Source organism: Somniosus microcephalus, chromosome 24, assembly GCF_052327205.1.
Source record: "Somniosus microcephalus isolate GS21.2 chromosome 24, FLI_Smic_1.0, whole genome shotgun sequence".
Taxonomy (NCBI): domain Eukaryota; kingdom Metazoa; phylum Chordata; class Chondrichthyes; order Squaliformes; family Somniosidae; genus Somniosus; species Somniosus microcephalus.
In genome coordinates this window covers 5,093,688-5,120,247 of record NC_141010.1, presented here as the reverse complement: position 1 = coordinate 5,120,247, position 26,560 = coordinate 5,093,688, and the positions used below count along the sequence as shown (strand labels likewise).

General features: G+C 47.3%; 1 protein-coding gene across 12 annotated transcripts in view; it reads right to left on the bottom strand.

The window, feature by feature from the left end:
• odad4 (outer dynein arm docking complex subunit 4) overlaps positions 1-26,560 on the bottom strand; it is a 90,527-nt gene that overhangs the window by 58,818 nt on the left and 5,149 nt on the right. For 10 of the 12 annotated variants that reach the window (XM_085966110.1, XM_085966111.1, XM_085966112.1 and 7 more), the window contains exons 2-10: positions 20,774-20,920; positions 14,951-15,082; positions 14,178-14,331; positions 13,138-13,199; positions 12,285-12,453; positions 7,057-7,278; positions 5,416-5,623; positions 3,882-3,968; positions 881-1,077 (exon numbers count right to left, since the gene is read on the bottom strand). In XM_085966110.1, coding sequence (XP_085822236.1) covers positions 881-1,077; positions 3,882-3,968; positions 5,416-5,623; positions 7,057-7,278; positions 12,285-12,453; positions 13,138-13,199; positions 14,178-14,331; positions 14,951-15,082; positions 20,774-20,920 — 1,378 coding nt within the window. The remainder of the gene's footprint in view (positions 1-880; positions 1,078-3,881; positions 3,969-5,415; positions 5,624-7,056; positions 7,279-12,284; positions 12,454-13,137; positions 13,200-14,177; positions 14,332-14,950; positions 15,083-20,773; positions 20,921-26,560) is intronic. The other 2 variants (XM_085966116.1, XM_085966113.1) reach the window with 1 other exon arrangement.

Genomic DNA, 26,560 nt, shown 5'->3' with positions numbered 1-26,560 from the left:
GATCTGGGGGTCCTGGTGCATGAAACACAGAAGGTTAGTATGCAGGTGCAGCAGGTGATCAGGAAGGCCAATGGAATCTTGGCTTTTATTGCAAGGGGGATGGAGTATAAAAGCAGGGAAGTCTTGCTGCAGTTATACAGGGTGCTGGTGAGGCCACACCTGGAATACTGCGTGCAGTTTTGGTTTCCATATTTAAGAAAAGATATACTTGCTCTCGAAGCGGTTCAGAGAAGGTTCACTCGGTTGATTCCAGAGATGAGGGGGTTGATATATGAGGAAAGGTTGAGTAGGTTGGGACTCTACTCATTGGAGTTCAGAAGAATGAGAGGCGATCTTATCGAAACATATAAGATTGTGAGGGGGCTTGATCGGGTGGATGCGGTGAGGATGTTTCCACTGATGGGTGAGACTAGAACTAGGGGGCATAATCTTAGAATAAGGGGCTGCTCTTTCACAACTGAGATGAGGAGAAACTTCTTCACTCAGGGTGGTAAATCTATGGAATTTGCTACCCCAGAGAGCTGTGGAAGCTGCAACATTAAATAAATTTAAAACGGAGATAGACAGTTTCCTAGCAGATAAGGGAATTAGGGGTTACGGGGAGAGGGCAGGGAAGTGGACGTGAGTCTAGATTCGGATCAGCCATGATCCTATTGAATGGCGGAGCAGGCCCGAGGGGCCGTATGGCCTACTCCTGCTCCTACTTCTTATGTTCTTATGAGATGGACTTTCTCTAATGGTGTGGCTTGTTTTTAATACACAGCTTTGGAACGTGGCAATAAATGAAATTGGCATCTGAAATTGACCCAAACTGGATGAATTTGGGAGGATTTGAACTTGGGAAGGACGCTTGAAGCGTATTCCTGCTTTTCCTCCTTACTTTCAGCCTGTGCCACCAGAACATTGGCGTTCATTTTCCACTCTTCATCTCCTGCCTTTTCCGCTGATGCCAAGGATTTTAAACCGTATTCGCGAGCCTCATCATTGTTGTTAAGCTCCAGGTGACAGCGCCCAATCTCATGGAAGAGCCAAGTGCGCTCCAAGTTGGATCTTGTGAGAGATTCCTTCTCCGTCCAACTGCACAAAATCAGAAAATCCAAAATACAATGGAGTTTCCCAAAAGCAAGAATTAAAAGAAACCATAAGAAAATTATAATTTGATAAAATGGGCAACAAACACCTCTGTCGTATCTCGGTTGGTAGTAATACTGCTCGAGGTGGCACGGAGTTGTACAGACACCGTCCAGCGTGGCACTGAGCCCGGTGTGGTAACCAGACAGACACCGTGGCACTCAGCTGTACAGACTAGGAAGGTCCTGGCTTCAACCTTTGGTCTATCCTGGGTTAGCAGATCGCCGTCAGGGTAGCTGGAATGTTGCTAGGTCTGGCCCCAACCCATTCTTTGTGTCTGAGTCTAGACGGTGTGTGTTTACAGCCTAAACAACCAACACATCCAAACCTGATCGTGGCCTCATCTGATGTCCACACGGACACGTACAGGCTTTCTGATAAGAGAGCATCGGGTGGTGGAGATTTGGTGAATTTGCCTCTTCCTAGCCTATAGTGCTGAGGCCAATTGTTGCGCCTTTTCCACCAACCAGCTGACGGAGCACGGACCTGGGCATTTCCATTCACTGTTTAAGTACTGTACCGAACCATACACTGCTCTGGCACAATGGGTTAATCAATTTAACCACATAAACAACACAATAGCAACAGTCCGGTTCAGTTAACATAAAGCAAGGCCCCTTCGGGAAAACTGGAATCCCACAGTTATAGGAATATAGGCAGGAAAAGTCCATTCAGCCCCTCGAGCCTGTCCCGCCTTTCAATTAAATCATGGCTGATCTGTATCTTAACTCCATTTACCCACCCTGGTTCTGTATCCCTTAATACCCTTGCCTAACAAAAATTATTAATCTCAGTTTTGACATTTTCAATTGACCCCCAGCCTCAACAGCTTTTTGGGGGAGAGAGTTCCAGATTTCCGTGACCCTTTGTGTGAAGAAGTGCTTCCTGACGTCACCCCTGAATGGCCTGGCTCTAATTTTAAGGTTATGCCCACTTGTTCTGGACTCCCCCATCAGAGGAAATGGTTGCTTTCCATCTCCCCTATCAATTCCTTTAATCATCTGAAACACCTCGATTAAATCACCCTTAATCTTCTAAACTCGAGGGAATACAAGCCCAGTCTGTGCAACCTGGCCTTGTAATTTAACCTTTTAGCCCCGGTATCATTCTGGTGAATCTGCGCTGCTCCCCCTCCGAGGCCGATATACCCTTCCTGAGGTGCGGGGCCCGGAACTGAACCCAGTTACTCCAGAGGGGGTCTGACCAGAGCTTTGTACAACTAACATCACTTCCCCTTTGTATTCCAGTCCCCTTGAGACAAAGGCCAACATTCCATTCGCTTTTTCGATGATTTTTTGTACCTGCCCACTAGCTTTTAGTGATTTCTGTACTTGGAGCCATAAATCTCTCTGCTGCTCTAGAAATCCTAGCTTCTTGCCATTTAGAAAATACTCTGATCTATATTTCTTAGATCCAAAGTGGGTGACCTCGCACTTCCCCACTTTGGGCAAAACTGTGGTAGATGGAGTTCAATCACTGACTCTCAATATCAACTTTCTGCTCACACCCCACCCCACCAACCACCACACCCCACCAACCACCACACCCCACCAACCACCACACCACACCATTGACTGTGCCACCTAACTTAGTGTCAACAGCAAAAATTTAGAAGGATCTGTTCAGACCTTGTTTGCCATTTAATGTTCGAGGGGTGGATAACTAGAGAGTGAAAGAACTTGCACTGATATCGTGCCTCATCACATCTCTCGGAAATATCCCATAGGAACAGGAGGAGGCCATTCAGCCGCTCGAGCCTGTTCTGTCATTCAATGAGATCATGGCTGATCTGCGACCTATCTCCATGTACCCGCCTTTGGCCCATATCCTTTGATAGCTTTGGTTAACAAAAAGCTATCAATCTCATTTGAAATTAACAATTGATCCAGTATCAATTGCTGTTTGCGGAAGAGAGTTCCAAGCTTCCACCACCCTTTGTGTGTAGAAGTGTTTCCTACTTTCACTCCTGAACGGTCTGGCTCTAATTTTTAGACACTGCCCCCTAGTCCTAGACTCCCCAACCAGCGGAAATAGTTTCTCTCTATCTACCCTGTCTGTTCCCCTTAATATCTTGAAAACTTCGATCAGATCACTCTAACTTTCTAAATTCCAGGGAATACAACCCTAATTTGTGTAATCTCTCCTCGTAACTTAACCCTTGAAGTCCGGGTATCATTCTGGTAAACCTACGCTGCACTCCCTCCAAGGCTAATATATCCTTCCTAAGGTGTGGTGCCCAAAGTGCTTCACAGCCAATGGCTGTCGATAATGTAGGCAAACATGGCAGACATTTTGCACATAGCAAGATTCTACAAACAACAGAGATGAATGACTAGGTGATCTGATTTTTACAGCATTAGCTCAGGGGTGAGCATTGGCCAGGACTCTCTGCTGTTCTTCCAATAGTGCCATGGGATCTTTTACATCCACATAAGCTGGCAGTTTAATGTCACATCTAACAATGCAGCACTCCTGCTGTACAGCCTAGATTCTGACCTCAAGCCCAAGTGTGGGGTACTCACTGCGATGGACTCTATTCTCCCACCTCCACCAGCACCAAACCTGCGATTAGCAGTTACTGTACCAGCACCAAAGAGCAGTCAATACTTTACCTTCGCAGCATACCCTGTTACCATGCAAATACCTTCAGAATTTGAAACACGATGCACTGCCCCAGGGGTAAAGTACTTTTATCTGTGGAGTTTCAGGGTAACCCCTGTAGAAGCCTTAGTGCTACGCGTCATACTTACGCCTCTACGGCCTTTTCAAATTCTCCGATCCTTGCGTACACTCTGCCGATGTTATCCAGGGCTCTTGATTTTGCTTCATTGTTGTCGCTGTTTACAATTTTAAAAACAATTGTGAAAAAGGGTTTAAATAAATTTATTCCATACAATTGTTCAGGTTGGTTTGCTGGACTCTGGGCCCCATTCCCGGAGCAGGCAGGCAGTCGACTCATTCTCACGCCACTGCCACTGCCAGTCCTGTTCTCGATGTGATGGGGAGTGAACCTCTGGTTTTCTCTCCCTCATCGTGCTGCAATCAGAACCTCCTCCTGGCAATGTGGCAGCACAACACCCACTGAGCAGCATCAACAACAACCTGCATTTATACAGCGCCTTTATCATAGTAAAACATCCAAAGGCGCTTCTCGGTGCATAATCAGACAAAAAGTTGGCACTGAGCCACGTAAGGAGATATTAGGACAGGTAACCAAAAGCTTGGTCAAAGAGGTAGATTTTAAGTAGGAATTCCAGAGCTCGGGGCCCAGGCAGCTGAAGGCACAGCCGCCAATGGTGGAGCGATGGACATCGGGGATGCGCAAGAGGCCAGAATTAGAGGAGCGCAGGGATCTCGGAGGGTTCTAGAGCCAGAGGCGGTTACAGAGATGGGGAGGAGCGAGGCCATGGACGGATTTGAAAGCAGTTATGAGCATCATGAGGATTTCCTGCTTTTTTTTTTTAACAAAAGACTTTTGTCCATTCAGGTTTTCTCCCTCACTCATGTACTGAAGGCTGCAGGTTTCACAGACACCGGCTCCTCTCTGTCACCTCGCTCAGGTGGCCATTCTGTGTGCGAATCTAGACAGTGAGTCCCAACCTCTCCTCACCAAACATTCACACTGAACACTTTGCAGCAGGGCTCACTGCATGGCAATCAAGAGTGGCTGATTTTTAAAAAATTCATTTATGGGATGTGGGTGTTGCCGGCAAGGCCAGCATTTATTGCCCATCCCTAATTGCCCTCGAGAAGGTGGTGGTGAGCTGCCGCCTTGAATACAACTGAGTGGCTCGCTGGGCCATTTCAGAGGGCAGTTAAGAGTCAACCACATTGCTGTGGGTCTGGAGTCACATACCGGCCAGACTGGGTAAGGGCAGCAGATTTCCTTCCCTAAAGGACATCAGTGAACCAGATGGGTTTTTACCACAATCTGGTAGTTTCATGGTCACCATTACTGATCCTAGCTTTTTATTCCAGATTTATTTAATTAATTGAATTTTAAATTCCCCAGCTGCCATGGTGGGATTGGAGCTCCCCCCCCCCCCCCCCCCCCCCCCCCCAGTAAACCCAGAGGGGCACTGAGGCCAACTGTGGCAGCCTTACTGCCACCCTGCCGAAGATCAGCTAGCCGGTGTGAGTAACGTTACTTCTGTGCTGTGGGACACGCAGGGTTCACACTGTCACAGCAACGTGGAGGACAGGTCCCACCCCCAGTGCTGGCATTTCAAAAGTTGCAGAGCATCAATGCAGAAATTAAACTAACGATCGACGGATCACACTCACTACTTCTTTGCAACCTGTAGATCTTTCTGATTACTTCTCAGAGCACCTTCCATGTCTCCTAGCTCAATCTGAGCGTTCCCGATGGTGTTATACAGATTCCCAAGGAATTCCGGCTTTTTGGGAATCAGTTTTTTCGGCCATCCTTCCACGGTCTGCACCAGCTCAATGGCCTTATTCTTACACTCTTCGTAATACCCATCACCAAACACTGAGGAAACGGGAAACAAAAGTGGCAGTGAGTGAACCCCAAGTCGCAGTGCTCACTCCACATTAATCCTCCTTTCCCCTCGCTTTTCCATTTATCTCTCTCTCGCTGACTCTAACTGGGGTCCAGGTTCCACGGGCACAAACTGCCCTTCAGCACCTCACCCGAGCTTCCTGTGGGAGCCTAAATAGTGAGTGAGCGTCAGCTGGTTGTTTGACTGTGGTGGGCAGGACAGTCAAACCCGATCCTGAACTCGCACTCCTGCACTTTCCAGCACTAATCACCAGCTTTCGATCAGGAGCAAGGGCCCTCTTGGGGTACTGAGGCAAACTTTCTCACCCTGAAGGAAAACTGGCCTCTTGCGCCAGCCTTTGGATCTCCTGTCATCTCTCCAATGGCTAGTCCCAGGACAATGCCCATTCCCCGGTGCGATTTTCTCACATTGGTGCAGGGAGGTGTGGGGAATGTTGAGATTGGGGCTGAGACACATTTTAGGGACAGTGTAGAGGGAGCTTTACTCTGTATCTAACCCATGTTGTACCTGCCCTGGGAGTGTTTGATGGGACAGTGTAGAGGGAGCTTTACTCTGTATCTAACCCGTGCTGTACCTGCCCTGGGAGTGTTTGATGGACAGTGTAGAGAGAGCTTTACTCTGTATCTAACCCGTGCTGTACCTGCCCTGGGAGTGTTTGATGGACAGTGTAGAGGGAGCTTTACTCTGTATCTAACCCGTGCTGTACCTGCCCTGGGAGTGTGTGATGGGACAGTGTAGAGGGAGATTTACTCTGTATCTAACCCGTGCTGTACCTGTCCTGGGAGTGTGTGATGGGACAGTGTAGAGGGAGATTTACTCTGTATCTAACCCGTGCTGTACCTGTCCTGGGAGTGTTTGATGGGACAGTGTAGAGCGAGCTTTACTCTGTATCTAACCCCGTGCTGTACCTGCCCTGGGAGTGTTTGATGGGACAGTGTAGAGCGAGCTTTACTCTGTATCTAACCCATGCTGTACCTGCCCTGGGAGTGTTTGATGGGACAGTGTAGAGGGAGCTTTACTCTGTATCTAACCCGTGCTGTACCTGCCCTGGGAGTGTTTGATGGACAGTGTAGAGAGAGCTTTACTCTGTATCTAACCCGTGCTGTACCTGCCCTGGGAGTGTTTGATGGACAGTGTAGAGGGAGCTTTACTCTGTATCTAACCCGTGCTGTACCTGCCCTGGGAGTGTGTGATGGGCAGTGAGACTGTGTATCTTACTACCCTATAAGTGACACTGGTGCCTGTATTGGGAGATCTGTTGACCAGTGCAAAATTCACACTAAAAATGCTGCCTCGGTACATCAGTCACCCAGATATAAAACAATCTGAGCGGGTATTTGGTGATGGCTGTCATTGTACCCTGTCTCAGCCTTGATGTGATCCCCCTGTCTGTTTCACGTACATACGTCGATGTCCCGCAGAGCTTTGAGGATGTAAATGGTTTGTTCCGACTCTCTCATTCTGTTGCTTTCCCAGCTCTGTTCCTTCAACCTCCGCTCACGCTCTCGGGCAAAGATCGGCTTCTGCTGCCGCCAGAACTCGGTGCGTGTGTCGAGGAATGTGATTCCACTCATTATCAGATCCTGGATGGTTCCTCCAGTGTCCGTGTTCGCCTTCATCAGTTCTGATTCCAACACGGGAAAGATAAATGGGAAATATTTGCGCTGTAAATCTCGCAACAAGGAAAAAAGCATCAACAATTCTTAGTGAAGTGCCCCAAACCCACCCTGGACTTCCTGCCCTCCTCTCCTGAATGCTCTGACTTTCACCGGGGTAAAGACTGTGCTGCCTTACAGTAACTTCACTAGACTGTATCAGCAGGCTGCTCGACTGTGACAGGCATTGCAATGAAGCCAAAGACTGTCCTCACTCAACACGTGCAGTTTCCAGCAGGATTCACTGGATAGAGATCAGAAGCGGGACCCCCCACTCCCCCCTTCATTGGGGCACGAAGGTCATTTGTAGCGCCCCGACCACTAACTCAGCACAGAGCGGGGATGCAACCTGGGACTTTCCTGGATGACTGAGTACAACACTAGGCAGTGTATTTACCCACCGAGTCAAGGAGAAGCATTTTTAAGATTATTTTTCTCTGATTCTCTTGGTTGGCAGTCTCGCTGCAGCACTGACTGGCCAGGCGAGCAGGAAAAGGAAAAGAGAGACTTGCATTTCTATAGCGCCTTTCACGACCACCGTACGTCCCAAAGTGCTTTACAGCCAATGAAGTGTAGTCACTGTTGTAATGTAGGAAACACGGCAGCCAATTTTGTGCACAGCAAGCTCCCACAAACAGCAATGTGATAATGACCAGAAAATCTGTTTTTAGTGATGTTGATTGATGGATAAATATTAGCCCCAGGACACCGGGGAGAACTCCCCTACTCTTCTTCGAAATAGTGCCATGGGATCTTTTATGTCCACCTGAGAGAGCAGACAGGGCCTCGGTTTAACGTCTCATCTGAAAGATGGCACTTCTGACAGTGCAACGCTCCCTCAGTACTGCCCCTCCGACAGTGTGGCGCTCCCACAGTACTGCCCCTCCGACAGTGTGGCGCTCCCTCAGTACTGCCCTCTGATGGTGCGGCGCTCCCTCAGTACCGCCCCTCTGACCGTGCAGCGCTCCCTCAGCACTGCACTGGGAATGTCAGCCTGGATTTTTGTGCTCTTGTCTCTGGAGTGGAGACTTGAACCCACAACCTTCTGACTCAGAGGTGAGAGAGTGCTGCTCACTGAGCCATGGCTCACAGGCGGGAGACCGGCTACCCACCCTCGGGTCTCCATCTATCCCACTCCAACAGCAGCTGGTAGGCTGGGTGAAGCGGGGTTCGGACTCATCTCATTATTTTCCCAGTCTCTGTGGGGAATTATCTGGCGTCCGCTCAGACCCTCCCCACAGTCACTCAGAACTTTAGCACTGTACTTACTTCGACTGCCTGTCCCTCACTTCAGCAGGATCAGTGAACTGTCTATCCAGCTCCCCACAGAACCTCTTAATTCACAAAAAAAAATTTCATTTGAAAGTTTCCTCAGAATTGAAAAAATGGGAACTTTGTAGATTTAAGAGGACCCTAAGCTCCCTCTGGTGGCCCAGTGACTGAACAGCAACAACCTGTATTTATATCATCCTCCTTTAACATAGAAAATCTCTCCAAAAAGAATGAACTTGCATTTATATAGCGCTTTTCGCAACCTCAGACTGTCCCAAAGCACTTTATAGTCAGTGAAGTACTTTTGAAGTTTAATTACTGTTATGATGACCCAGCCAGTCCGAGCTTCAGCTGTCTATCCAGCTTCCCGCAGAACCAGCAAGCTCCCACAAACAGCAATGAGATACTGACCAGATAATCTGTCTTAGGTGTTGGTTGAAGGGTAAATATCAGCCAGGACACTGGAGACACCTTTAGAAGTGCTGCACTGTTTCCTCTTCAAAATAGCCCCATAGGATCTTTTGCATTCACCTGAGGGGGCAGGCGGGGCCTCGGTTTAACGTCTCATCTGAAAGACGGCACCTCTGACCGTGCAGCACTCCCTCAGTACTGCTCCTCCGACAGTGCAGCACTCCCTCCAAAGGAGAAAAGGAGGGCGGTAAGCTTTTGTGAAGCAGTTAAAGAGAGGCGGCTGATGGCTTGGGAAAAGTCAGAGAGAAGTGGAGTGGGAGGAGCCGTATAGGGAGAGCGTTCCAGAGAGTGGGACCAAGCCAGCAAAGGAAGGGGTGGGAGGTGAGGGAGGGATGTGAGGCTGGAGGAGGTTGCAGAGGTAGGTTGAGTGTGAGGATATTTGATGTGTTGGGGGCAGGGATCCAATGGCCGTTCAGTAAGGACGGGGATGAAGGGAAGGGGCTTAGTGGGGCAGAGGAACCCACATCAGAGATTGTGGAGTGGAAGCTTTGCTGCATACCATACTAACCCACAAAGACTAGAAGGTCCTCACGTTAGATGTTGGTCTGTGCTGGGTTCGTTTCTGAGTTTCAGCAACTGGGGGCACCACAATTGGCCTCAGTGCCCTGGTTAAAAAAAAAATCAGCCAGGGCTCCCGCTCCTGGTCACTTTCTACTGACTCCGGCTGGGAAATACGGGTGGTTAAATGTCCAGTGAAGACAACATTAGGCACAGCTTTGATCACCTCCACAGGTCGTGCTCAGCTGTGAGCCGTCCAAGGTCGATTGCTCTGCAGACACTCACTGTCTAGGCTGACACCCGATGACTGGCCGTCTCTGGGTCAGGTAGTGGAGGGTGAGGAACTGATGGGCATCAGCACTTCTGGGAGAGGAAGGGCAGAAAATAGGAACGCAGGCAGGGGATTTTAATTGGAACTTTGGCCTCGGCATCTTGGGATAGGGAAGGGAAAAGGTCAGCTCAGGTTCACACTCCTACAGGAACATAGGAACAGGAGTCGGCCTTTTAGCCCCTCGAGCCTGTTCCGTCATTCAATGAGATCATGGCCAATCTACAACCTAACTCCACATACCCACCTTTGGCCCATATCCTTTTAATACCTTTGGTTAACAGAAAGCTATCAATCCCAGATTTAAAATTAACAATTGACCCAGCATCAATTGCCATTTGCGGAAGAGAGTTCCAAACTTCTACCGCCCTTTGTGTGTAGAAGTGTTTCCTAATTTCACTCCTGAAAGGCCTGGCTCTAATTTTTAGACTCTGCCCCCTAGTCCTAGACTTCCCCAACCAGCGGAAACAGTTTCTCTCTATCTACCCTATCTGTTACAAAAGGTAAATCGTGCTTGACTAATCTACTTGAATTTTTTGAGGATGTAACTGGTAGAATAGATAAGGGAGAACCAGTGGATGTGGTGTATTTGGACTTTCAGAAGGCTTTCGATAAGGTCCCGCATAAGAGATTAGCGTGCAAAGTTAAAGCACATGGGATTGGGGGTAAGGTACTGACTTGGATAGAGAACTGGTTGGCAGACAGGAAGCAAAGAGTTGGAATAAATGGGTCTTTTTCCGAGTGGCAGGCAGTGACTAGTGGGGTACCGCAGGGATCGGTGCTAGGACCCCAGCTATTCACGATATATATTAATGATCTAGACGAGGGAACTAGATGGAATATCTCCAAGTTTGCAGACGACACAAAGCTGGGTGGGCGTGTGTGCTGTGAGGAGGATGCAGAGAAACTCCAGTATGATTTGGACAGGTTGGGTGATTGGGCAGATGCAGTATAATGTGGATCAATGCAAGGTTATCCACTTTGGTAGCAAAAACATGAAGGCAGATTATTATCTGAACGGCAATAGATTGGGAGAAGGAGAAGTGCAACGAGACCTGGGTGTCCTTGTGCACCAGTCGCTGAAGGTAAGCATGCAGGTGCAGCAGGCGGTTAAGAAGGCAAGTGGTATGTTGGCCTTCATAGCGAGACGATTCGAGTACAGGAGCAAGGATGTCTTGCTGCAGTTGTACAGGACCTTGGTGAGACCACACCTTGAGTATTGTGTGCAGTTTTGATCGCCTTATCTGAGGAAGGATGTTCTTGCCATGGAAGGAGTGCAGCGAAGATTCATCAGACTGATACCTGGGATGGCAGGAATGACGTATGAGGAGAGATTGGGTCAGTTGGGCTTGTACTCGCTGGAGTTTAGAAGAATGAGAGGGGATCTCATTGAAACTTATAAAATTCTAACAGGACTAGACAAACTAGATGCAGGAAGGATGTTCCCGATGGTCGGGGAGTCCAGAACCAGGGGTCATAGTCTAAGGATAAGGGGTAAGCCATTTAGGACAGAGATGAGGAGGAATTTCTTCACCCAGAGAGTGGTGAACCTGTGGAATTCTCTACCACAGAAGGCAGTTGAGGCCAATTCATTAAATATATTCAAGCAGGAGTTAGATATATTTCTTAAGGCTAAAGGGATCAAGGGATATGGGGAGAAAGCAGGGACAGGGTACTGAATTTGGATGATCAGCCATGATCTCATTAAATGGCGGAGCAGGCTCGAGGGGCCGAATGGCCGACTCCTGCTCCTATCTTTTATGTTTCTATGTTCCCCTTAATAGCTTGAAAACTTCGATCAATCACCCCTTAACCTTCTAAATTCCAGGGAATACAACCCTAATAGTTCCCGATAGTTAACCAGTGACACCCCTGCTGCAAATTGGAGAAGTTGGGGGGGTCAGGACAGCATCAGGCTCAGGCCGTTTATTTCCCAGTCGAACGTCCCATCTGGGCAAACACATGAAGTACAGTTGCCAACTTGGGCAAGGCCCATGGGTGCCCTGGAAATGAAACAAAGCAAGAGTCCAGAGAGGAAAGGAGAACATTGGAAACAAAACTGTGGGGTATGAATATCGTCTTGCGCAGAAGTGCATCCCAGGCCATAGCGAATCTGCAGGTCCTTCTGCACTCCCCACAATATTATTTTCCGTTGACTTTCAATGGTGAAGATAATCGGGCTGGTGTAAAATGGGCTGCGACTCCCCATCGCCTGCTTTGGCCGACCGCCCAAGACGAGTTTATATATTTGAGCGGTTTCTGTTTGAATGGGGTTCGACGGTGAATCAGAATGATGCCACTCCCTCTGCTGCTTTAACACTGCTTGGGCAATTACAGCAGTGAGTCTACCTGCTGATAACCACCCCAGGAACGAGTTTTTACTGGCGAGTGACAGTGGATCTTTACCCTTATCCAGCAGCAGTTTCTCCAGGTATTCCTTGTCTCCGTACAGCTCCCCCAGCAGCACGCGCACCGTTTTGTTGGTTTTCGGCTCCTCCTGCACCTGTTTCTTGCTCTGTTGCTTCAGGTTTAATTTCTGCCGTCGCAGCTGCGATTTGGTTTTCGGTACCACTTTCTGAGCGAGAGACAGAAAGTATGATCAGTTTATTTTTGCTGTCCTGGAGCAGCAAGAAAAACTAAGCAAGACCTCGCGCATTAGAGGTTTGATCTCAACCCACCCACCCACCTTCTCACCATATCCCTCAGCCCCACCTTCTCACCATAGCCCTCAACCCACCCATCCACCGCCTCACCATATCCCTCAGCCCCACCTTCTCACCATATCCCTCAGCCCCACCTTCTCACCATATCCCTCAGCCCACCCACCCACCGCCTCACCACAGCCCTCAACCCACCCACCCACCGCCTCACCATATCACTCGACCCCACCGTCTCACCATTTCACTATATCCCTCAACCACACCCAGCCTCATCTCACCATATCCCTTAGCCCCACCTACATTCTCACCATATCTCAACCCCACCTCCGATAGCCTGCTGGCACTCTCTCTCTCTCTAGGCTCATCCATGAAGAATGGGTGAGGTACTGAAGGATGACTGCCACCCATGGGACTGTACCTGAGGATGAGCCACCTATAGGAGACAGGGACCTGCAGGAGCAGCCCCTCCTGATCCAAGTGCCGCACTTACCCCGATCCGTGGAGGAGAAAACTTTGAAATGAATTTTTTTTTAACACTCGTGAATTCCAGAACTAATCGAGGTATTCGGCCCTGTTAAAGCTTTAATGTAGCAGCTCACCTCCTCCCGTCTGTAAAAGAAGGACAGATCCCCTGTAGTTTCGAGCTTTACCGAGGAAGGGCCTGTGTGAATTGAATGTCATTGAATGAGTAAGTGTTCTCGTTGGGAGGTAACAGCAGCAATAGAGGTCTGGACAGGACTCTGAGCAGATCACATCTGATTTTCAATTTTACTTTGACCCCTACCCCCAGCTGAATGGCGTATAGGTCAAACACAACTCGGCGATCTCCTAGAATCATGGAATAGTACAGCACAGAAGGAGGCCAATCGGCCCATCGAGTCTGTGCCGGCTCTTTTGAAGAGCAATCCAGTCAGTCCCACTCCCCCGCTCTTTCCCCACATCCCTGCAATTTTTTCTCCAAGTATTTATCCAATTCCCTTTTGAAGGCTACTATTGAATCTGTATCCACCACCCGATTAGGCAGTGCATTCCAGATCCTAAACACTCTGTGTAAAAAAAAATTTCTGTTACACAGCTGTGACTTGCACCCTGGTGCCCAGCATGACCGTGAAGCAGCTAAATCTCTGGAAGGGACTATCTGTTCTTCAGTCACCCAGAACCTCGTATCGGTCGTCAAACTCTGAACATCTTAATCCCTCCAATTTGTCTCCCCTCATCTATGGAGCAGGGGAGCTCTCTGAATCGCCTTCTCTAACTCCCTCCATCCCACCTCCTCCCCCCTTTCTTTCAAAAGCCACTTAAAAACCGTCTCTTCACCTAGGGGCTTTTCACGTCCCAAACCCCCACCCTCAACTATGTCAATTATCCATTTTCACCTCCTGCTCACGATCCAAACTGTGGCTCTGAAGTCACCTTTCTGTACTTGAGGAGCTTTTGAGGATTTTAAGCTGTTGCCGTTGAGAAACAGAATGGAAGAGAATAAAAACCAAAGGATCTCCTGCCACCATGTGGTTTGAGCAGCAGTAGAAGTGTCGGGGCTCCACAGAGAGGTGGTCAGCCCATTGACCTGAACTCCTGGCACTAGAACAGAGAGCGAGGGGCCGATCAGAGGCTATTCCCTCCCAAAACACACACTTACTTCCAACAGAGTTGTCGATAGCCTCCCGAGCCTTCTGAATTCCCAGGTGGAAATTGTGGTCGTCTGGACGGAGTTTATGTCCTCGATGATAGAACATTAAGGCAAGTTCAAACTCACCCTTAGCATACAGGGTCTCAGCCTTTCGATAAAGCCCCTAATAAGGAAAAAATATATATAAAAAATACTTCCTTTTTTTCACATTAGTTTTAATAAGCGTTTATCCAACTCCCTTTTGAAAGCCACGATTGAATCTGCCTCCACCACCCTTCAGGCAGTGCATTCCAGATCCTAACCACTCGCTCCGTAAAAAAGTTTTTCCTCATGTCGCCTTTGGTTCTTCTGCCAATCACCTTAAATCTGTGTCCTCTGGTTCTCGACCCTTCCACCAATGGGAACAGTTTCTCTCTATCTACTCTGTCTGGACCCCTCATGGTTTTGAACACCTCTATCAAATCTCCTCTCAACCTTCTCTGCTCTAAGGAGAACAGCCCCAGCTTCTCCAGTCTATCCACGTAACTGAAGTCCCTCATCCCTGGAACCATTCTTGTAAAGATGGATGCAAGAGATCCCAGGACACTATCTAGTAAACCCAATCGGGGAGGTCTAGTAGTGTGGAGCTCCTGTCCGCACAGGAGGAGGCTTGTTTGTGATGCCCTCCATGTTTGATTAGCCTGATGACGCTAACTGTCTAGAATCACACACAAAACACTGGCCCTTCAGGCACAGTGCCAAAGGAACTAAATGCACTAAATGAATTGTTTTACCAACGTTACCTTGTAGAATTCTTTATTGCCCAACTGGGAGGCTTCTGCATCCTTCAGAGCAGCTGTGGTGTTTCCCATTGTCAGGTAGCATCGTGAACGGGCAACCAGACAGTTCCTGTTCTTTGGTTCTAGTTGAAGAGCCTGCAATGGATATTTCAACAAACTTCAACATCCAGCATATTTTAAAACCATTTTGTTTTTGCATTCATTAAGATGAGAGGTAACCGTGCTGGAGAATGGAACACTTTCCATGTCCAGCACCCAGTGTCAATCACTCCCAGGACAGGTACAGCTCTGGTTAGATACAGAGTAAAGCTCCCTCTACACTGTCGCATCACTCAGGGCAGGTACAGCTCGGGTTAGATACAGAGTAAAGCTCCCTCTACACTGTCGCATCACTCAGGGCAGGTACAGCTCGGGTTAGATACAGAGTAAAGCTCCCTCTACACTGTCCCATCAAACACTCCCAGGGCAGGTACAGCACGGGTTAGATACAGAGTAAAGCTCCCTCTACACTGTCCCATCAAACACTCCCAGGGCAGGTACAGCACGGGTTAGATACAGAGTAAAGCTCCCTCTACACTGTCCCATCAAACACTCCCAGGGCAGGTACAGCATGGGTTAGATACAGAGTAAAGCTCCCTCTACACTGTCCCATCAAACACTCCCAGGGCAGGTACAGCACGGGTTAGATACAGAGTAAAGCTCCCTCTACACTGTCCCATCAAACACTCCCAGGGCAGGTACAGCACGGGTTAGATACAGAGTAAAGCTTGATGTAGGAACACTCCCACCAGGAACTGGATTATGTGCTCAAGTGTCTGGAGTGGGACTTCAACCCATAATCCTCTGACTCGGAGATGAGAGTGCGAGCACTGAGCCAAGGCTGACAAATGTATTTAAAATACACCCCTGCTCCTTCATTGTTCTATTCTAACCTGTTTCTTTTTAAATTACTGTATCCTCCTTTCTCTCTTCCTCTCCTCACTGTCTTGACTTGTCACTGGGGTTCAGAACCTTGAGCACTCGCCACCCTCCACTTCTTTGCCCAAGTGACTGCTCTTCAGCTGGGAGCCTTGGCCTTGAGTGTTGGCAAGGTTACATAGAAACATAGAAGATAGGAGCAGGAGTAGGCCATTCGGCCCTTCGAGCCTGCTCCGCCATTCAATGAGATCATGGCTGATCATCCAAATTCAGTACCCTGTCCCTGCCTTCTCCCCATATCCCTTGATCCCTTTAGCCTCAAGAAATATATCCAACTCTTTCTTGAATATATTTAATGAACTGGCCTCCACCGCCCTCTGTGGCAGAGAATTCCACAGGTTCACTACTCTCTGGGTGAAGAAATTCCTCATTTCAGTCCTAAATGGCTTACCCCTTATCCTTAGACTATGACCCCTGGTTCTGGACTCCCCGGCCATCAGAAACATCCTTTCTGCATCTAGTCTGTCCAGAACTGACAGAATTTTATAGGTTTCGATGAGATCCCCTCTCAATCTTCTAAACTCCAGTGAGTATAAGCCCAATTGACACAATCTCTCCTCGTACGTCATTCCTGCCATCCCAGGTATCAGCCTGGTGAATCTTCGCTGCACTCCCTCCATGACAAGAACGTCCTTCCTCAGGTAAGGTGACCAAAACTGCACACAATACTCAAGGTGCGGTCTCACCAAGGCCCTGTACAACTGCAGCAAGACATCCTTGTTCTTGTACTCGAACCCTCTTGCTACGAAGGCCAACATACCATTTGCCGCCTTAACCGCCTGCTGCACCTGCATGCTTACCTTCAGCGACTGGTGCACAAGAACACCCAGGTCTCTTTGCACTTCCCCTTCTCCCAATCTATTGCCATTCAAATAATCTGCCTTCCTGTTTTTGCCACCAAAGTGGATAACCTCACATTTATCCACATTATAGTGCATTTGCCATGTTTCTGCCCAATCGCCCAACCTGTCCAAATCGTACTGGAGTTTCATGACATCCTCCTCGCAGCATACCCTCCCACCCAGCTTTGTGTCGTCTGCAAATTTGGAGATATTACATCCAATTCCCTCGTCCAGATCATTAATATATATTGTGAACAGCTGGGGTCCTAGGACCGATCCTTGCGGTACCCCACTAGTCACTGCCTGCCACTCGGAAAACGACCCGTTTATTCCAACTCTTTGCTTTCTGTCCGCCAACCAGTTCTCTATCCAAATCAATACCTTGCCCCCAATCCCATGTGCCTTAATTTTGCACGCTAACCTCTTATGCGGGACCTTATCGAAAGCCTTCTGAAAGTCCAAATACACCACATCCACTGGTTCTCCCTTATCTATTTTACCAGTTACATCCTCAAAAAATTCCAGTAGATTAGTCAAGCATGATTTACCTTTTGTAAATCCATGTTGACTTTGTCCGATCCTGTCGCTGCTTTCCAAGTGCTCTGCTATTACATCTTTTATAATGGACTCTAGCATTTTCCCCACTACCGATGTCAGGCTTACCGGTCTATAATTCCCCGCTTTTTCTCTGCCACCTTTTTTGAATAGTGGGGTAACATTAGCTACCCTCCAATCCATGGGTACTGTTCCAGAGTCTGGAAGATGACCAGCAATGCATCTACTATTTCTAGGGCCACTTCCTTAAGTACCCTGGGATGTAGATTATCAGGCCCTGGGGATTTATCGGCCTTCAGTCCCATCAATTTTCCTAACACCATTTCCCTACAAATACTGATTTTCTTTCAGTTCCACCCTTTCGTCAGACCCTATGTTCCGCGGTATTTCTGGGAGGTTATTTGTGTCCTCCTTTGTGAAGACAGAACCAAAATCTGCCATTTCTTTGCTCCCCATTATAAATTCCCCCGATTCTGACTGCAAGGGAGCTACGCTTGACTTCACCAATCTTTTTTCTTTACATATCTATAAAAGCTTTTACAGTCAGTTTTTATGTTCCCTGCAAGCTTACTCTCATATTCTATTTTCCCTTTCTTAATTAAGCCCTTTGTCCTCCTTTGTTGAATTCTAAACTGCTCCCAATCCTCAGGATTATTGCTTTTTCTGGCCAATTTGTATGTCCTCTCCTTGGATCTTATGCTATCCCTAATTTCCCTTGTTAGCCACGGTTGAGTCACCTTTTTTGTTTTATTTTTATACCAAACTGGGATGAACAACTTCTGTAGTTCATCCATTCGGTCTTTGAATGTTTGCCATTGCCTATCCACTGTCAACCCTTTGAATGCCATTCCCCAATCAATCCTACCCAACTCGCTCCTCAGACCATCGTAGTTTCCTTTATTTAAATTGAGGACCCTAGTTTCTGAGTCAACTACTTCATTCTCCATCTTAATGAAGAATTCGATCATATTATGATCGCTCCGACCCAAGGTCCTCGTACAACAAGATTGCTAATTAATCCTTTCTCGTTACATAATACCCAGTCTAAGATGGCCTGATCTCTGGTTGGTTCCTCGACATATTGGTCCAGGAAACCATCCCGTAAACACTCCAGGAATTCCTCCTCCACAGTATTGTTACTAATTTGGTTAGCCCAATCTATATGTAGATTAAAGTCACCCATGATGACTGCTGTGCCCTTATTGCACGCTTCTTTAATTTCCCTTTTAATGCCATCCCCAACCTCCGCCTTACTGTTTGGAGGTCTATATACCACTCCCGCTAATGTTTTTTTTCCCCTTAGTATTTCTCAATTCTACCCATACAGATTCCACCTCATCAGAGCTAATATCCTTCATTACAATTGTGTTAATCCCTTCTTTAACCAGTAATGCTACCCCTCCTCCCTTTCCTTTTTGCCTATCTTTCCTGAATATCGAATACCCCTGGGTGTTGAGTTCCCAGTCTTGGCCGTCCTTGAGCCACGTTTCCGTAATCCCAACCAAATCATATTCGTTTACCTCTATTTGCGCAGCCAATTCATCCACCTTATTACAAATGCTCCTCGCATTAAGACACAAAGCCTTCAGGCTTGTTTTTTTAACGCTCTTAGACCTATTAGAATTATTACTTACTGTGGCCACGTTTGATTTAAACCGTTGATTTCTCTGACTGCCACTTTTTGTTTTTCTCCTTCCTATCTTTTACTTTTATCCTTGTTTCCCTTTCCTCTGTCTCCCTGCTCAGGTTCCCAACCCCCTTCCATTTTAGTTTAAACCCTCCCCCACAGCACTAGCAAACACTCCCCCTAGGACATCGGTTCCAGCCCTGCCCAGGTGCAGACCGTCCGGTTTGAACTGGTCCCACCTCCCCCAGAACCGGTTCCAATGTCCCAGGAACTTGAATCCCTCCCCCTTGCACCATTCCTCTAGCCACGTATTCATCTGAAGTATCCTTCTATTTCTACTCTGACTAGCACGTGGCACTGGTAGCAATCCTGAGATTACTACCTTTTGAGGTCCTGTTTTTTAATTTATCTCCTAACTCCCTATATTCCGCTTTTAGGACCTCATCCCGCTTTTTACCTATATCGTTGGTGCCTATATGCACCACGACAACTAGCTGTTCACCCTCCCCTTCCAAGATGTTCTGCAGCTGCTCGGAGACATCCTTGACCCTTGCACCAGGGAGGCAACACACCATCCTGGAGTCTCGTTTGCGGCCGTGGCTGTGGAGGAGCCCAGCCTGGTCCTTAACTCCATTTCTGCATGTGCGAACTTACAACAGGGATCACTGGGGAGCGAACAGGAACCTTGGTTTGTTTCCCCCCTCCCTAGCCCAGAGGTACTGAGGGCAATTCCTGCAGCCCTTGTGCTTGTCTCAGTCGAAATCAGCTCGCGTGCCATGGAGCAAGGATGGAACATTTATGATCGGGTTCTGTTGGAGAGCAAAGGGTTAAGAATTGAACTGAGCTGTATAACTATAATAACTGGTCACAGAGCAACAGACTTTCTAAGATAAACAGGAAAACAGCAGGATGTTGTACAAGGAAATAAGTGACTGGAACAACATTGGCCGTGAGTGATTAATGTATAACTTTAGTTACTAGTGTAATAAACTTAAATTAATAGAATCATAGAAACTCCCAGCACCAGTAAGCCTTACATCGGTTGTGGGCAAAATGCTAGAGTCCATTATTAAGGATAAAATAGCGGAGCACTTGACAAATGGGGAAAGGATCGGACAGAGTCAACATGGATTTACAAAGGGTAAATCGTGTTTGACTAATCTGCTGGAATTTTTTGAGGAAGTAACTGGTAAAATAGATGGGGGAGAGCCAGTGGATGTGGTGTACCTTGACTTCCAGAAAGCCTTCGATAAGGTTCCACACAAAAGATTATCATGCAAAATTAAGGCTCATGAAATTGGGGGCAAAGTATTAACGTGGATAGAGAACTGGCTGGCGGATAGAAAACAGAGAGTTGGAATAAACGGCTCGTTTTCTGAGTGGCAGGCAGTGACCAGCGGGGTGCCGCAAGGATCTGTCCTGGGACCCCAGCTGTTCACAATATATATAAATGATCTGGATCAGGGAATTGGATGCAATATTTCCAAATTCGCTGACGACACTAAACTAGGAGGAGGGGTGGGCTCTGATGAGGATGTCAGGAGGCTACAGTGCGATTTGGACAGGTTGGGGGAATGGGCGGATACGTGGCAGATGCACTATAATGTGGATAAATGCGAGGTTATCCACTTTGGGGGTTAAAAACAGGAGGGTAGATTATTATCTAAATGGCAATAGATTGGGAGATGGGGAAGTGCAGAGGGACCTGGGTGTTCTTGTGCACCAGTCACTGAAGGAGAGCATGCAGGTGCAACAGGCGATTAAGAAGGCAAATGGTATGTTGGCCTTCATATCAAGGGGGTTCGAGTATAGGAATAGGGATACCTTACTACAGCTGTACAAGGTGCTGGTGAGACCGCATCTGGAGTATTGTGTACAGTTTTGGTCGCCCCATCTGCGGAAGGATGTTCTTGCCATGGAAAGAGTGCAACGGCGATTCACCAGGCTGATACCTGGCATGGCGGGAATGACCTACGAAGAGAGATTAAATAGTTTGGGCTTGTACTCACTGGAGTTTAGAAGATTGAGAGGGGATCTCATCGAAACATATAAAATTATGGCAGGCCTGGACAGGCTGAATTCAGAGAGAATGTTTCCAATGGCCGGGGAGCACAGAACCAGGGGCCACAGTCTAAAAATAGCGGGCAAATCATTTAAAACAGAGATGAGGAAGAATTTCTTCACTCAAAGAGTGGTGAGCCTGTGGAATTCCCTGCCACAGAGGGCTGTGAAGGCTAATTCAATAAATATTTTCAAGAGAGAATTGGATATATTTCTGAAGGCTAAGGGGATTAAGGGTTACGGAGAAAAGGCGGGGACGGGGTACTGAACTGGTAAGATCAGCCATGATCTCATTGAATGGCGGAGCAGGCTCGAAGGGCCGAATGGCCTACTCCTGTTCCTATCTCTATGTTACTAGGAGGTCATTTGGCCCGTCGTGCCTGTGCTGGCTCTTTGAACGAGCCGTCGTGCTCAGTCCCACTCCCCCGCTCTTTGTCCGTAACCCTGTCAGTTCCTCATCCTCCAGAACCTGTCCAACTCCCTTTTAAAATTATTGATGGAATCAGCTTCCACCACCTGTTCAGGGAGAGCGTTCCAGATCCCCACAACTCTCGGAGTGAAATTCTTTTGTCCCATCTCCCCTCGAGATCGTTTTCCAATGATTTTGAATTTGTGACCTCTGGTTATTGATCCACTCGCCAAAGGGAATATTTTTTCCCTCTCATCATCTTGAAAACCTCGATTAGGTCACCTCTTACCCTTCTTTGTTCCAAGGAGAACAATCCTAACTTTTCCAACCTCTCCTCATAACTGAAGTCGCTCATCCCTGCTAACATCCCAGTAAACCTCCTCTGTACCCTTTCTATGGCCTTTACATCTTTCCTGAAATGTGGTGCTAAGAATTAGAAACATAGAAGATAGGAGCAGGAGTAGGCCATTCGGCCCCTCGAGCCTGCTCCGCCATTCAATGAGATCATGGCTGATCATCCAAATTCAGTACCCTGTCCCTGCTTTCTCCCCATATCAGGGCACAGCAGTTATCATGGGTGACTTTAATTTACATATAGATTAGGCTAACCAAATTAGTAACAATACTGTGGAGGAGGAATGCCTGGAGTGTATACGGGATGGTTTCCTGGACCACCGTCTGCCCCACCTGTGACGGCGACTGTAGGTCCCGCATTGGACTCATAAGAACATAAGAAATAGGAGCAGGAGTAGGCCAATCGGCCCCTCGAGCCTGCTCCGCCATTCAATAAGATCATGGCTGATCTGATCCTAACCGCCAATCCACTATCACAGAACCATCTCCTGAATCTAACAGAATTAGACACACGAAATAGGAGCAGGATCAGGCTACACGGCCCCTGGGCCCGCTCCGCTACCCACAGGGCCATGACCGATCCGAACCTAGACTCGTGTCCAAATTCCTGCCCGCTCCCCGTAACCCTTAATTCCCTTTACTTCTAGGAAACTGTCTATTTCTGTTTTAAATTTATGTAATGATGTAGCTTCTACAGCTTTTTGGGGCAGCATATTCCATGGACCTACCACCCTCTGAGTGAAGTAGTTCCTCCTCATCTCAGTTTTGAAAGAGCAGCCCCTTATTCTAAGACTATGCCCCCTAGTTCTAGTTTCACCCATCATCGGGAACATCCTCCCCGCATCCACCCGATCCAACCCCTTCACAATCTTATATGTTTCAATAAGATCGCCTCTCATTCTTCTGAACTCCAATGAGTAGAGTCCCAATCTACTCAACCTCCTCATATGTCCATCCCCTCATCCCCGGGATTAACCAAGTGAACCTTCTTTGTACTGACTCGAGAGCAAGTATGTCTTTTCTTAAGTATGGACACCAAAACTGTATGCAGTATTCCAGGTGCGGTCTCACGAATACCTTGTACAACTGAAGCAATACCTCCCTATTTTTATATTCTATCCCCCTAGCAATGAAAGCCAACATTCCATTGGCCTTCTTAATCACTTGCTGCACCTGCATACTAACCTTTTGAGTTTCGTGCACCAGGACCCCCAGATCCCTTTGTACTTCAGTACTTTCAAGTTTCTTGCCATTAAGATAATAACTTGCTCTACGATTTTTCCTGCCAAAGTGCATAACCTCACACTTTCCAGTATTGTATTCCATCTGCCAAATCTCTGCCCACTTACTTAGCCTGTCTATGTCCCCTTGCAGGTTTTTTATGTCCTCCTCACTCACTACTTTCCCCCCCATCTTAGTATCATCTGCAAACTTTGATATGTTACACTTGGTCCCCTCCTCCAAATCGTTAATATAGATTGTAAAGAGTTGGGGACCCAGCACTGACCCCTGCGGAACACCACTAGTTACTGATTGCCAGTCTGAGAATGAACCATTTATCCCAACTCTCTGCCTTCTGTTAGATAGCCAATCCTCTATCCATGCCAGAATATTACCCCCAATCCCGTGATTTTTTATCTTAAGCAATAATCTTTTGTGTGGCACCTTGTCACATGCCTTTTGGAAGTCTAAATACACTATGTCCACTGGTTCCCCTTTATCCACCCTATATGTTACTTCCTCAAAGAACTCCAGCAAATTTGTCAAACATGACTTCCCCTTCATAAAACCATGCTGACTTTGTCCTATTAAATTATGATTATCCAAATGTCCTGTTACTGTCTCCTTAATAATGGACTCCAAAATTTTACCTACCACAGATGTTAGGCTAACCGGTCTATAGTTTCCAGCCTTCTGTCTACTGCCCTTTTTAAATAAGGGTGTTACATTAGCAGTTTTCCAGTCTGCCGGGACCTTTGCCGAGTCCAGGGAGTTTTGGAAAATTATTACCAATGCATCCACAATCCCTACCGCCACTTCCCTCAAGACCCTAGGATGTAAGCCATCCGGTCCAGGTGATTTATCCGCCTTGAGTCCCATTATTTTACCGAGTACCACTTCCTTAGTGATTTTGATCGTGTTTAGCTCCTCCCCCCCCCCCCCCCCTTATGGCCCCCTGTTTGTCCAGTGTTGGGATATTCTTAGTGTCCTCTACTGTAAAGACTGATACAAAATATTCATTCAGTGTTTTTGCCATCTCCATATTTCCCACCATTAATTTCCCGGTCTCATCCTCTAAGGGACCAACATTTACTTTAGCCACCCTTTTTCTTTTTATATAACTATAAAAACTCTTACTATCTGTTTTTATATTTTTTGCTAATTTATTTTCATAATCTATCTTCCCTTTCTTAATTAATCTTTTTGTTATTTTTTTGCTGTCTTTTAAAGTTTTCCCAATCCTCTATCCTCCCACTAGATTTGGCTACCTTATATGCCCTTGTTTTTAGTCAAATACTATCCTTAATTTCTTTACTTAGCCACGGATGGCTGTCTTTTCTTTTACACCCTTTTCTTCTCAGTGGAATATATTTTTTTTGGAAGTTGTAAAATAACTCCTTAAATGTACACCACTGATCATGTATCGTCTTACCCTTTAATCTATTTTCCCAATCCACTCTACTCAATTCCGCTCTCATACCTTCATAGTCTCCTTTATTCAAGCTTAGCACGCTTGTTTGAGATCCAACCTTCTCACCCTCTAATTGAATATGGAATTCAACCATGTTATGGTCACTCATTCCAAGGGGATCCTTTACTAGGACATTTTTAATTAATCCTGTCTCGTTACACAGGACCAGATCTAAGGTTGCTTGCCCCCTGGTCGGTTCAGATACATACTGCTCAAGAAACCCATCCCTAATACACTCAATGAACTCATCCTCAAGGCAGCTCTGCCCAATTTGATTTGTCCAATTAATATGATAGTTAAAATCCCCCATAATTATAGATGTTCCCTTATTACAAGCCTCAGCTATTTCCTGATTGATACTCCGTCCAACAGTGTTGCAACTGTTCGGAGGCCTATAAACTACGCCCACTCGAGTTTTTTTTTCTTTCTTCTTCTTCCTTATTTCCACCCAAACTGTTTCATTATCCTGATCTTTTGACCCAATATCATTTCTCTGTATTACAGTGATTCCTTCCTTTATTAACATAGCCACCCCACCTCCCCTTCCTACCTGCCTGTCCTTCCTGATCGTTAAATAACCTAGTATGTTTAATTCCCAGGCATTGTCACCCTGCAGCCATGTTTCTGTAATGGCCACAAGATCATACCCATATGTAGTTATTTGTGCCATTAACTCGTCTATTTTGTTACGAATGCTACGTGCATTCAGATAGAGAACTTTCAAATATGTTTTGTGACACTTAGTTCCTGCTTTTGCCCTTTTTATTACTTTACCTTTTACTCCATACCTTCTGCCCCTTCCTGACACGCTCTGGTTTTTAATTTCCCCACTGCTACCTAAGTCTATGACCTTCTCTGTTGTCATTTTTATTATTTGCTCTCTAGGAACCTCCCCCCAACTAGTTAGTTTAAAGCCCTCTCTCCAGCCCTAGTTATATGATCCGCCAGGACTCTAGTCCCAGCACTGGCCAAGTGAAGCCCGTCCCAACGGAACAGCTCCCTCCTGCCCCAGTACTGGTGCCAGTGTCCCAGGAAGCAAAACCCATTTCTCCCACACCAGTCTTTGAGCCACGCATTTAACTCTCTAATTTTATTTGTCCTAGCCAAATTCGCTCGTGGCTCAGGTAATAATCCAGAGATTATTACCCTTGAGGTTCTGTTTTTTAATTTGACCCCGAGCTGCTCATACTCCTTTCACAGAACCGGCTTCCTAGTCCTATCTACGTCGTTTGTACCAACATGGACCACGACAACTGGATCCACCCCCTCCCACTGCAAGTTTCTTTCCAGCCCAGAGGAGATGTCCTTAACCCTGGCACCGGGTAGGCAACACAGCCTACGGGACTCTCGCTCTCGGCTGCAGAGAACTCTATCTATCCCCCTAATAATACTATCCCCTACCACTACAACATTTCTATTTACTCCCCCCTCTTGAATGGCCCCCTGTTCCACGGTGCTGTGGCCAGGTTGCTCATCCTCCCTGCAGTCCCTGCTCCTGTCCCCACAGGGAGTAAGAACCTCGAACCTGTTGGACAAGAGCAAGGGCTGCGGCTCCTCCAACACTACCTCCTGGATCCCCGTACCTGCCTCACAGGACGTACCGTCCTGTCCCTGACCATGGGCTACATCTGAATTAATTAACTTCATAGGTGTGACCAGCTCCTGAAACACAGAGTCCAGGAACTTCTCCCCCTCCCTGATGTGTCGCAGTGTCTGAAGCTCAGACTCCAGCTCATCAACACGGAGCTGGAGTTCCTGTAGCAGCAGACACTTGTCACAGATGTAATCACCGAGAGCCTCAATGGGGTTCACCGGCTCCCACATCTGCAACCCACAGAGTTAAAGTTTGAAAAGAGCACCTAACACCCCACTTACCCTAACTTACACTTACCCAAACTCACAGCACTCACCTGCGAACTCATTTTTAATGTGGAAGCAAGTCATCCTCGGTTCCGAGGGACTGCCTAAGAAGAAGTGCCTTTAATCCCGTTCCCGCCATTTGCTGTCAGGTCCGTTTGCAAATCGGAGACCCGACACTCGGGAAAGTTGCATGGAGATGGGAGCACAGCAGGTTCGGAACCCGTCGTCAATCATT